The 12208-nt window shown below is 38.8% G+C and overlaps 1 protein-coding gene across 3 annotated transcripts in view; it reads right to left on the reverse strand.

Annotated features, from left to right (window-relative positions):
- Positions 1-11993, reverse strand: part of RAB28 (RAB28, member RAS oncogene family) — a 67265-nt gene extending 55272 nt beyond the window's left edge. Inside the window, exons 1-2 of one of the 3 annotated variants that reach the window (XR_012042695.1) lie at positions 11578-11992; positions 4011-4107 (exon numbers count right to left, since the gene is read on the reverse strand). Coding sequence is in view for 2 of the 3 variants with exons in the window: in XM_072862711.1 (XP_072718812.1) it covers positions 4011-4107; positions 11578-11655 (175 nt within the window). In the remaining variant the exon portion in view is untranslated. Of the gene's footprint in view, positions 1-4010; positions 4108-11577 lie in introns of all 3 variants that reach the window. The other 2 variants (XM_072862711.1, XM_072862712.1) reach the window with 2 other exon arrangements.
- Positions 11994-12208: the final 215 nt, after the last annotated feature.

Here is a 12208-nt window from a genome sequence, read left to right on the forward strand (position 1 = left end):
CGCTTGGTGAATATAAACAGCAAATTAGAACTATATAGCTGAATATATGCTACTTGTGGTATTAAATATACCACATTATATTTTTATGATGCATCTTGCTTTAATCTGGTTAAAAGCGCAGATTTCCTGAAGTGCTACTTTGGCTTCAAATGTGTAGAGACGAATGTGAGACAATCTATTCACAGTACTTTTAAACTACACTGAGTTTTATCTAATACTAAGATAAAGAATTTCTACATGGAGCTCAGTAAATACATCATAAACACTCCAGTTCAATAAAGGCAACCTTTCATAGAATAAAAAGCTTACTTGTTTTGACTTATTTGTGCAAAAAGCTTATTTGTGCATATACTATGTATTAATTAATTATTTTTAAAGATTAGAATGTAAGTGACTGCAAACAATGCAGAAAAGTCTTCCATAAAGCATCTGGTGTGGATAAACTGGTGAATCCACAGTCTGAAATGATTATGCATCCTCAGTGGGCATACAAACTAAACATGCTCAAACACTCACCATGCTGCTGTATTCTACCCCTAACTTGGTTGTATGTATTCTACTGGAAATTTACCATGTCATTCATGCTAGCTATTTGGAAAAAAAAGCTTTATAAATATTATTGCTTTCAAACTCAACAATTTTCAGATGTCTAATTTTGTGTTCAAATGCTTTAAAAGTTTCTAACTTCATTTTTCCTCCTAAGAGTAGTAATCATGCACAGCATACTGGGCTTAGTATCTGGATAACTGTATGAAATTATCTGAGAAACTTTAATGCAGGAAGTTAAAGTAAATAGTCTAATAGTGACTGTTCAACTTAAAAGTCTACTTCTATGAATTATTTACATTCTTTCACTAACAACAGAAAAAAGAAACTGGGGGAAAAAGGTGGGAATGTTCATTTAAGGTGAAGTGGTTCTTAATTAAGATCTCACTAACTACTGAAATTCATGGTGACCATCTCCAGTGCAAAATGCTTCATTTTCCCTTTTTTTCAGTTAGGTCCTGTAATATTTGCTTTGTGCTCAGATTGATTTTGGGGGAGAAAGAAGGATGTTAGGATTATTCTGACAGAAGGAAAAATTCTGGACAATTTGCCGGGCAAATATTTAATTAACAACTATAATAGTAGCACATGGAGTTTTCTGCAAAGAGTTTGAAATCATCTGTTTTTTCATAGATTGAAGAGGAACATACAAATGGAGAATGACAACAAAACAAAAAGAAACCATGCACAATAAGACAGTTCTTAGAAACAAGGTTAACATACCACTAAAAATAACTGAAGAATCCCATAAAAATAATATGTCATACACTGATAAGGAACAAGAAAGCACTAGCACTTCTTTACTCTGTAGAACATGCATACAAGTGCGAAATTAAAATAACTTGAGGCAACGCAGTGCAGGTATCTATATTGTTTCTGGTATGAACTGAAGCCACTGGGCTGATTCAGTAGCGATCGTGCAGAAGTATACTTGGTGCATTGGTTAACCTTACTTAAAGTGCTGCACAGTCAAGATGGAACTAAAAACACAAGTCTGACCACTTTTTGCACTGACGACTTAAAAAAATCCTTTTAACAGAAGAATCCTGTTTACTGGACTGCACCCACAGCCTTCCTAAACATATTCGACTATGGCTCTTAAGAATCTCTATCAGCAGACCCTGTGACTAACAGATACACTATTTAAGCAGTAAAATCTACACCATGGTTGCATCCAGACTATACAAGATACTGCATCAATAAATATACTGAAATTGATTTGCATTTGAAAAAAATATGAAAAAAACCAGTTTTGAACAAACTGCATGAAGAGAAATGTCAACAGTTGAACAGTAAAAGTCATATTGTTCAAAATTAATCAAAGCATTTACTATTTGTACTAAACCATATTGTTTTATCATGTAAAATATTTACTTTTTTCACTGCAAAACTGCACCAGCTACTAAAACAGCTGGAGACAAATACAGCTTTTATTTTAAAAAAGCCAAAAAAGCCCAGAAAAACAGTACTTTATTTTACAAGCTAAAATGCATTTCTAATGTGGCCTAATGTAAACTTCTGTGCAATTCTAGCTATCAGTTACTTTAACTTCTGAAATCTTTGCTTACATTTGAAAAAAAAAAATCAAATACTGAACCATAGTTATTCATCAATTCTCCTACTAAATAAGAGAAATCGAGGCTTTTTTTCCTACTGATATACACATTGTAATTTCTGTGCAGCAGTATGACTCAACCTTTCAAGTAAACATAGCAGCTCTGCAAACCCAAAACTAATCAAGAAATTAGAAAAATCCGCTTACTTAAGTAATGCCTCCCGGTCCAGTATTTACAAATTTTACCTCCCTCCCTCTTCTCTTCCTTCCCTCTCACTCCCCACCACCAGTTCAGCTTACCTATAAAACACAGAAGTCCATATATACCTAAACACATATATAGGCATAGGCAAAAACAGAATGACAATCTACAGAAAAAAGGTTCTTCCTGAATATGAATACATCCCACGAACTTTACTATTTTGTTAATGATAAATGAGGAAAATAGATGTACAGACTTTGTTGCTGTTTTGGTGCTATTTTCATCTACATTCTGATTTTATTACAAAATAAACTAGAAGAAAGTAAAACATGAATGAATCAATAGTTGATAATTTTCCAAATTTTCTACTCAACAAGAATATTTAGAACCCTAGTAATGTACCAATAGCTTCTGTATGCTTAACAGCTGGAAAAAAACTTGCAAAATACAAGTTCTCAGCATGCACACTGCATGATTTGTGTACACATTCCACTTGCAAGTACTGCTGTTAAGTATTATGCACACTAGTATTTTTAGAGGCATGAGTAGGACAATAAAAAAATTATTCTGTTGATTTTATGGAGAAATAAGCACTGAAATTTGGTACTTTATCACTCACCAGATACTAAAAAAGTACAGCAAAATGGCCAAACCAAAATACTGAATGCAGGAATAGTCTGAAAAGATTATTCTGTTTCACTTAAGAAAACATATAAACATAATCAAGAAATTATTGGCAATATAATTTTAACAAAATCAGTTCAAGAACTGTATATATTTTCTTATAACTTCAGGTTATAGCTAAAATGCTTCATTTCTGGGTTTGCTTCCCTCCCCACCCTCCACAAGGAAAAAAGACAGAACTACAGAACCTGCATCAACTTTATCAAATCTCAGTACAACTTTTAATAATTACACATACTTTTCCTAACTTCTGATTTCTGAAACCAGAAGAAAATGCATTTAATGAAATACTTTCGTACTTAGAAATTGAGCAACCACAAATCAATGAAAAGACTTATTTCAAACCCCCAATTGTTTGGAGACAAACTTCTACAACTATTCTTTTTTAATTATTTCTTTGCATTTTCCATGCAGTGTGCTGCAACTGGCATCTAAATAGTTTCTTTGCCATCATGAAGTGAAACATCTTGAATGCTCAAACTGTATTTTTATGAGTGCCGAGGGACCCTAAATTTTAGTGGTCTATTAAATGCCAGCAATTTCACGCTGCCTTGCATAAAACAGCATTCACATATTAGAGCACTGCAATTCCATAGCTGCATTATGCTTCTCTCACACAACTCAAATACAAGTTGTGTATTTCATTTTACAAAAAAAAAAAAAAAAAAACCACTATTTATTTCAAAACACATACTTTTTCAATGAATATATTTAAAGTTCCATTTCATTGTTGTATGTTACACTACCCACATGGACAGTAAGTACACTCAAATAGAGATAATAAAAATCATGAATATAGATAGCATTCTTCTTATTTGAATTCTTTCTTTTACTTAAGTTGCAAATGCATAACCCTTTGTCACCTGGCAAGAACGTACTAACAAAATTTTCTCTGAATAACCTAATCTACTTTGCCATAAAAAGCACTATACTAAGCTTGTTTTAGTATACATTACTTGAAGAATCTGTTTCTGCAAGTCTTACTGCTGCCCAGCCTTTCAGTGTTAGTTTTTATTCTCTTACCTGGCAATATTATCCTTTTCAAGAAGAAGTCCAGTCCTATGGTTTGTTTGTACTGTTTCCCAAATGTCTCTTGGGCAAAACGTGTGGCTAAGGATGTCTAAAACAGACCAATATAAAATTAAGTCATCATTTTAAACAGCAAAAAAACTTGATGTTAAAACAGAAGTATGAAATACAGTTAAGCACTTTTTAAACCAATGCATGCTAACAGTGTTCATGGATTTGGATTGACAAGCATTCCAGCCAACTTCAACATAATAAGAGGAGGTGGCAAAGGCTACTAATTTATGCAAAAAGAAGCAAGGCGTATATTTCCTTTGTATTTCAAAGATACTGTGATATTCATATTACAAAATGTTACACAGATTTGAATGACGTATCATTAGTATGCTCAAATTGATACAAATCTAAATTGCATTATCCATACCTGAAGAGCTTATTATTTTTAAAAAGCATTCACTTCCAAAACAAGGATCCTTCCCTGGTACAGAACACCATAATCCTAGACCAACTTTCTGGGAGGGAACAGAGATCTGCACAGTGCAGAGTCCCACAGGGATTCAAAGTGTGGCAGGATTCCTGCCACTGTACATCAAAGTTTCAGGATCAGGGATCACATGAAGTCTCAGATAGGAAGAGTACTTTCTTGTACACAGAAAAAACTAAACTCATGTTAAGAATGCACATTTGCAGAATCATTCCTTTAAGCAGAACTTTGGAAACTTATTTATTCAATTTATATTTTGTGGATTTATGAAAGTAGACCAATACACTCTTGACCTAATAAAGAATCAGCTTTCACTACATACTGCTAAAAGGATACACAACTAACCTACATAAAGTAATGAAGCAAGGCATTTATATTCTTTCACTAGCAATTTAAGTTCTCCATGCAAGGCAAAAAAAAAAAGGAAAGGGAAAGGAAGAAAGCAAGCCCCACAATCTAAGCTTAAAAAAAAGGAAAGAAGAAAAGACAAGTGCAATTACAAAGAATACAAAAGTTTGTATTGTGGAAAAAATTAAATACTATATTAAAAATGAATGTCACATAGATAAAATACATCCTACATCAAATTAGTGGTGTACACTTACAAATCTCTTGTTGACATGACAGCTGAAAACATAAAAACAAAGGAATTGCAGAAAAAAAATCTAAATATGTATTTACATATATAGAGGAAAAAAGCCTCACAAAACCCTTACACTGTCTGAGAAAACTCAAAATGGGCAAGAAGGATTTTTTTTTGCCAGCTTTCCGTTCATCAAGACCTGAAGAGATGAGTCACATCAATTGTTATTAGAAGTTGCTGTTAGAGCAATTTAGTTAAAAATGCAACAGCAAAATAATGCCAATAGTTCTGAAAAATGAGAATAGGCAAGTTCTATTAATAGAACGGTTATATGCAAAGATCTAAATTATGCTAATAATGTCAAATATACACAGGAAGAAAAGGTAACTTACTCTTTTTTTGCATAAAAACATGATCACCAGAGCTCCAGTGTTAAAGCTCTAGTATGAATATGCAAACATTTATTCACCTATTAAATTACCTGTGACGTAAATAACACAAGATTTACTGAATTCTTGTTTCTATATCACTTCTATATTCCTATCACTGTCATATATATATATATATATATATATATATATATATATAAAATAAATGATAATTTGATATCAGAAGATATGTTGAGGAAGTAATCAAAAAAAAAAATTAAAGACTATGGCAACAGTTTCATTTACTTCACTGAACTCAAGCTCCGAGAGGATTAAAAATAAATATATAAATGGGGAAAAAAAGCAAGTAAACTAGAAATAGCATGAGTATGCTTATATACTTATATCACTGTGGAAAGGGTGAAGACCATGGAGGATGAATTGTGAGAAGATTCTTCTGCATATAACTATGTGACAGTAATACTAACAACATGCACAAAACAAAGTTCAAAAGAGATCTAGACTGCAGCACTAAAAAAAAAACAATCAGTAGAACTGATTCTTTTAATCACAATAGTTAGCATGTCAAGATTACAAAGACATTATTTTTAATCTATCATGACCTTAAAGATGTAAATAAGAATAAGAACATTGCAGGAATACATCTTACAGTCTTCTCCTTGAAATTTTCCTTTTTGGAAAAGTAACCAGCACCCAGCATACAGATTAAAATACCATCTGACTGTATCATAGTATTCTATATTCTCCAACACACTAATTTAGATCCCCATTAAATAAGCAACCACTCCCTTCTTCTTTTAAGGGTTCAGTAAATATTAGCTTTATCACCCTGTGACACTCAATATTCCCTGAGGGCTTCTAGGGGTGTTAGTAAAAATAAACAACATACATTCAATTAACAGCCAACCAATAAGAGCAGCAAGTAATCAACAGCATGGCAAAGTTCTCTTAAACAGTTTTCCTCTACTGTGCTCTTGAATGCAAAGGAATTTATAGCAGAAAATCATTGACTAACTCCTTTTTGATTTTTTTTTCTAATAAATGTTAGAGCTCAAGGAAGGTGTTGGATTACCAGACTAGAGTCCTCTATTTATTCACAGAACAAGCATTTACCCACAAATACTAAGAGCAACAGTTCAAACTTCTCCACAACAGTAAACAGAGAAGTTATGTCAATGTATATTCAAGTACCTCTACAATGCAAATACTCCCTTCAATCCTAAAATTGTTCTCTGTCATGCTTGCCATAAAAGATTCTGCATTACAGTTTTGCCTGTAAGGATACGTTGAGTACAATCTATGTAAAAAATAGACAGAGTTAAATAATGGTTCAGTAGAATTGTAGCTGTAAAAATAAATAAGTGATCAGTGACCATTTTTAAAAAAGACTATACTCCATTCATAAAATTTCAGCCATTAATCTAGAGATCAGAGGATAGTGTGATATCAAGAAGGCCGTGTTCCTTCACATCTCTACTAAGACAACCAGCCCACCAACTTTCATAGCAGACTTTCCATTAGACCCAGTTTGGCAGGTTCACACATTTGTCTTAAATACTTCAAAGCAAATGTTTACATGCTGTTCTGAATAGCAATACACTATTGAAGGTTGGTATTACAAACTCCCTCCTTTCAGATAAAAAAAAAAAGTTTGGGTTCTAACATACAGCAATCAAGACAGCAGTAAAAAATAATACATAAAAATAACAGCATTCTAAGTGCAAAATACAATGGGATATTTGGGAAGGTTTTTTGGAAGCAAATGAAGATGCAATTAAACCTCACAGGTGAGGCAAGACAATTTCTTGCTTCTATTTTTCAATGTCAACAACTCACAGCATAAACTGCTGACAAGCTCTTCCTAAATACCTACATAGTGAGTAAACAGGAAAAAGAGCAAATAATATTTATGAAATAGTAGCAGACAAGTCAAAGAGAACAAGCAATGATAGCCAGCTCTAACTGACACTGACTACTCACCAGGACAACATGGAAACTTGTAGAGAAAACCCTGCTAATGACAATTCTTTGAGTAAAACCCTATAGAAGAAAGCTTTCAGAAAGAGATGCCAAAGTGTAGTACCATAGTGGTAAGAAAGAAGAACTAAAACCAAAATTCAATGGGATGCAAGCATATAGTTCTGAAGCCATGAATTTCCATTCACATATCAACTTTACCAGCCAATTGAGAATCCACTTTCCAAAAAGCAATACATGTCTATCCCTTCCCTCGCTCCCTTCTACAACATCAATGCCATTCTTCAAGCATGGCAACATTCATCCCTCAGTCATGTCCCATCCCTCCTGGCAAGGATTTTAAGACAGACAAAATGAAAAGAAACACTAGGCTAAATAACAAAATGCTTTAACTAGCATAAAACCACTTAACTGTCCAACACAGAGAACTTGTCAATGAGAACAGTCTAGCTTTATGGGGGGGGGAAGTATTTTGTAAACAAAGGAAGTAGTTCTGTCATCTGAAGGTGATGTCTTTCCACCCCACTCCTAGCTACTGATGAAACTTTGTCACTGAAAAAGAGAAAATTATCAAGACTTTTTGACATTAGACACGCATCTATGAAGCTAGACCAATCTGCACAGGACATGTGATGCAATTTTCCATTTGCAAGACTGAACAGTGACAACATTTCTGTCAACACTGATGAAGCTTTTGAGCCCATGTGGTACAACAAGATCCAGAATTGGCACAATGCTTAAAAATCTGGCATCCTAAAAAATCCTAAAGCAAGCAGGACACCACTCTGTGTTCCAGCCTACGTGCTGGAATTTGCTCCTGCAAATTCCCACACCATGTCGAGCATTCACTCTCATTTTCATCATCTGTTGTTAAGAGAAGAAAGAAAAGGTAGGATGTTTCTGCCGCCATACTTTAGACCCAGTTGCAACAGATGGCAGAAAGACAGAACCTCAGCTGCTTTGCTCCTCCCGCACATCTATTTTTCAGGACCTCCCTTCCCACGAATAGCTCCAAGATTTGCTTCCAGAGGCCCAAAACCTTTTTCAACAGCAGCAAATCAGAATTAGCTCTAGCTCAAATCAGCATAATTATATACTTCAATATTAAGCCAATCTGTACATAGCAAGAGTAGAAATATCTGGATCATAGCATCATTTTTTTCAATCCATACTAGTACGGCTGGTTTATTTTTATGGAAAACCATTTTGGCTCGGGAAGAGTATGTTGATTTAAAACCTAGATGCGTAAGGCTGCTGTATGTATGTATGTTCCCTCCTGTAATCCACATCAAAGAGCCAACTGCTACTAATAAATACTGTTTATTTTCATCTTACGTTGTCCCCGCTTCTGATTTCTTTTCAGAAATTTTTCTGAAAAGAAATATTTTCTTCTTTGTTTTCCTAGTTTGTCTAGTTCATTAAAATAATTCTCTATTATTATCTTCTTACTAACCAATCTTGCCTTCCTCAATTTTTCTTTTCAACAATTTACCATTTTCTTACCGTCTCTATTTAATCCTAATACTTTTTCAGATTCTACTCTGTCTCACTCCTGTCATTCCTTCTTCCCTTTTTAGTCTTCTCTCCTTAGAGCTTGCTCCAGCAGTGCTTACTCCTACCCTTAAAATTCTAAGTATCCAATTATTCGTTCAACCACCACAAAACGAATAGAAGCACAACATCCCTCCTCTGCCTCATGGATAGAGCAATTCCTAGCTAGTGGAAACACAAACATGACCCTTAGCTTGAACTGATTTGCTTTTAAACTGCTACCAACCCTTGCACAGCACCTTGCTTCTAAACCATGGGTGAGGAAAAAGAAATGAAGCTTTCACCTTCAGCCAGCTGACTCAAAGACATTTTTTTTCCCTGGAGAACTGAAGACCAGACAGCCCCAGATGGAGGCCAAGAGGGAGGAAATAAAACCTTTTTTTTTTTTTTTTCTTTCCCCCCTTTTTTTTTGGCAGGGGGGGAAGCAATAGAAAGAAGTCAAATGTGAACATCTCACACTAAACACAAGATGCAATATTTCAAAGATATATTCCATTATTTCCTACACTCCTCCTGTCCAATTATCCCAGTGACAGAGGAAGAGAAAAACCAATGCCTTGCACAGTAAATGAGAGGCTAAGTATGCATCTGTGTAAAGACCAGCTGTGAACCAGATGTCAGAGGCAGGCTGTTTAGAGTTGAAAACATATAGAGGTACGCATGTTTCAACAAGTACGCGGAACGAGTAGCCAACAAAGGAGAGGAACCTCAACGATTTAGTCTTCTGAGGTGCTTGAAATAGCACTAGGTACATTTTGTCCTTCCATTCCATGACCCAATCACTTCTTTATTTTTACAAGATCTTACAATAAATCTATTATTGCAAGTGTTTGCTGCTAGGCCATCAGGATGGCTGGAAGAAGCCTCTATTACAGCATCATCTAGGGGGGACAGGAGGAAAAGCAGCCCACCATAGCATAGCTGCTGCTCATGCAAAATAAACTGCACTTGAAGCACAGGTTTCCTAGAGCCAGCAGGAGATTCAGTGAGTGACAGCTCCTGTGTGAGTAGTAGGAACCAGCAGGAATATACATCAAAACTCAAGAATGCTTGAAAATCCATGTTTGGCGAGAGGTCTTGCCACAAGGTGCTGAACAGCAGTAGTGAGAGGATTCCTCGGTTTGAATGGAAAACTCCTGGGGAAAGCTACCAGTGAAACAGCACTTCAGCTGTCAATCCTGTGCATTTATTATGCTCTCATCACATAGTCACTTGGAATTGTCCATCTACGGACTCAGATGAATACAATACCACTTCAGACTGGGTTGAGAATTGCTGGAGACAAAAAATGTTTTGTTTCTTCATAGAGCTCTGCATAAGTGAGCAAAACCATGTACATACTTTCACTAAGAGTTTATTTCTATTAATGGCAGGCAGTTCACTTAAACCACCTCTAAGAATATTTCTACCGTTCATCGGAACTGTGAGGCAGGCAAACTTTCTGCTTGCCCATGTTTTCAAGTTAATGATAGAGGAAAAGCTGTATTCTTCAAATATAAAATAAAATTACTATTTTGGTATGTATCTCACAAAAGGATTCAGGCTACATATTGCAACAGATACGTTCACATGTCTAAGTAAAGACCAGCGACTATTTCCATGGGTGAAAAAGCATCTTTTGCCTTCTTTGGTCTTCATTTGTCAAAATCTCCTCTTTTAAAAAGACAACTATAACTTGTTTATAAACAAACTGCTTATAAATAGTACTTAATTATGTTGACTATAGATAGAAAAAACCCTTAAAAGTCACAAACAAAAACTAAATTGGCCCAGAAGTGTCTTTCCAAACTCTGAAACAGTAACTCAAATAGATGCAAACCATTCTATCCACCTCAGGAAGTTATCAGCTCAGAAGCCAAAATTAAGAGAGCCTGGAGACCCAGCCAAGCAACCTTCCCTGCTCGTCGTTTGGGCGGGAACCGCGAATTCAGGTGCTCGGGCCCGACCCCGGCCCCTCCCGGGCACTGCCAGCCACTGAGGAGAACTTGGGCTACTCCAGCAACTCCAGCCGAGCAGCTACCCGGCCCCAGTGCGCGGTCTGCAGCGCGCTGAAGGCACGGGCATCGGTGGGAAACGCCATACCAGGCGGCACCATAGTAACTACGTTATTAGCCGCTCCTTTTATTAAGGCTCAAGAAAATTGGATTAAAGTCGTATACGTCTGTTTGTTGACCAAGCCTCTTCGGGTGCCGCGAGGGTACGGAAACCCCGTTAGAGGGTTTCGCTACCGAGCACGGAGCGGATACAGGCGGGCCCGGGGCGAAGCTCCCCGGCAAAGAGCCCGCCTCTGCCTGCCGGCCGGCGAGCGGCGGGGGCCCGTCCCGGCTCTCCGCTACGCCGCCGCCCCACACACGCGGGGGAGACAACAGAGAGGGAGAAGTGCAGGCTGGGGGAGAAGGGGGAGCACTCAGCCGGCGTCACGCCGCCGGGTATCGCGACAACGGCAGCGCGATAGACTGGAAGCCGCCACGGGCTGCTCCCTCCTCAGCGGGAGAGCCGTGGAGGAAGGCCAGGAAGGGAGCTCGGGGCACCGCGGCGACGGGGAGGAGCGGGGCGCTGCCGGCGGGGGCCGACACTGACCTTGCCAGTGGTGCCGTCCCCCAGCACCACTAGCTTGAGCTGGCGGTCCGGACTCTCCTCCTCCTCCGAGTCCGACATGGTCCCTACGCCCCCGGCGGGGAAGGAGAAGAGGCGGAGGGCAGCCGGGAGGGACGGGGTGCAGGAGCGAGGAGGGGAAGGGGGAAAGGAGGGAGCGCCGCGCTCACGGAGCCGGCGGCGATGCCGAGGCCGGAGCCGCCATCTTCCCTCCGCGCGGCCGCCGTCGCTATGGCCCGCACGGGACGAAACCAACGAGAGAACGGAGGGAAGGGAGAGAGGGTAGCTCGCGGGCGGGAGCTACAGCAACAAGTCCAAGAGCAGCTGCGGGCGCAAGCAGGGGGCACCCGCGACGCCCTCACTTCCGTCCTGTCCCCCCCTCAGCGGCCGGCCGAATGGTTCAGCCCGACGCTCCGCTACGCGCAGCGGTGGTTTAGCCCCGCAGTGACGCCCCGCGCGGTAACTAAGGAACGTGGAGGTCGGAGGTCGCGGGACGGGCGGGGCATGGGGCGGGGCTAACGGGTCCGAGGGCCGCGCGCGGGGCCGGGCGCTCCGCCGTCCCGAGGCAGGGCCGCGCGGTGCGGCGTTGCCGGGCGGGGGGAGGGGCGGCCGCCGC

The sequence above is a fragment of the Ciconia boyciana genome, chromosome 5 (assembly GCF_034638445.1).
Source record: "Ciconia boyciana chromosome 5, ASM3463844v1, whole genome shotgun sequence".
Taxonomy (NCBI): domain Eukaryota; kingdom Metazoa; phylum Chordata; class Aves; order Ciconiiformes; family Ciconiidae; genus Ciconia; species Ciconia boyciana.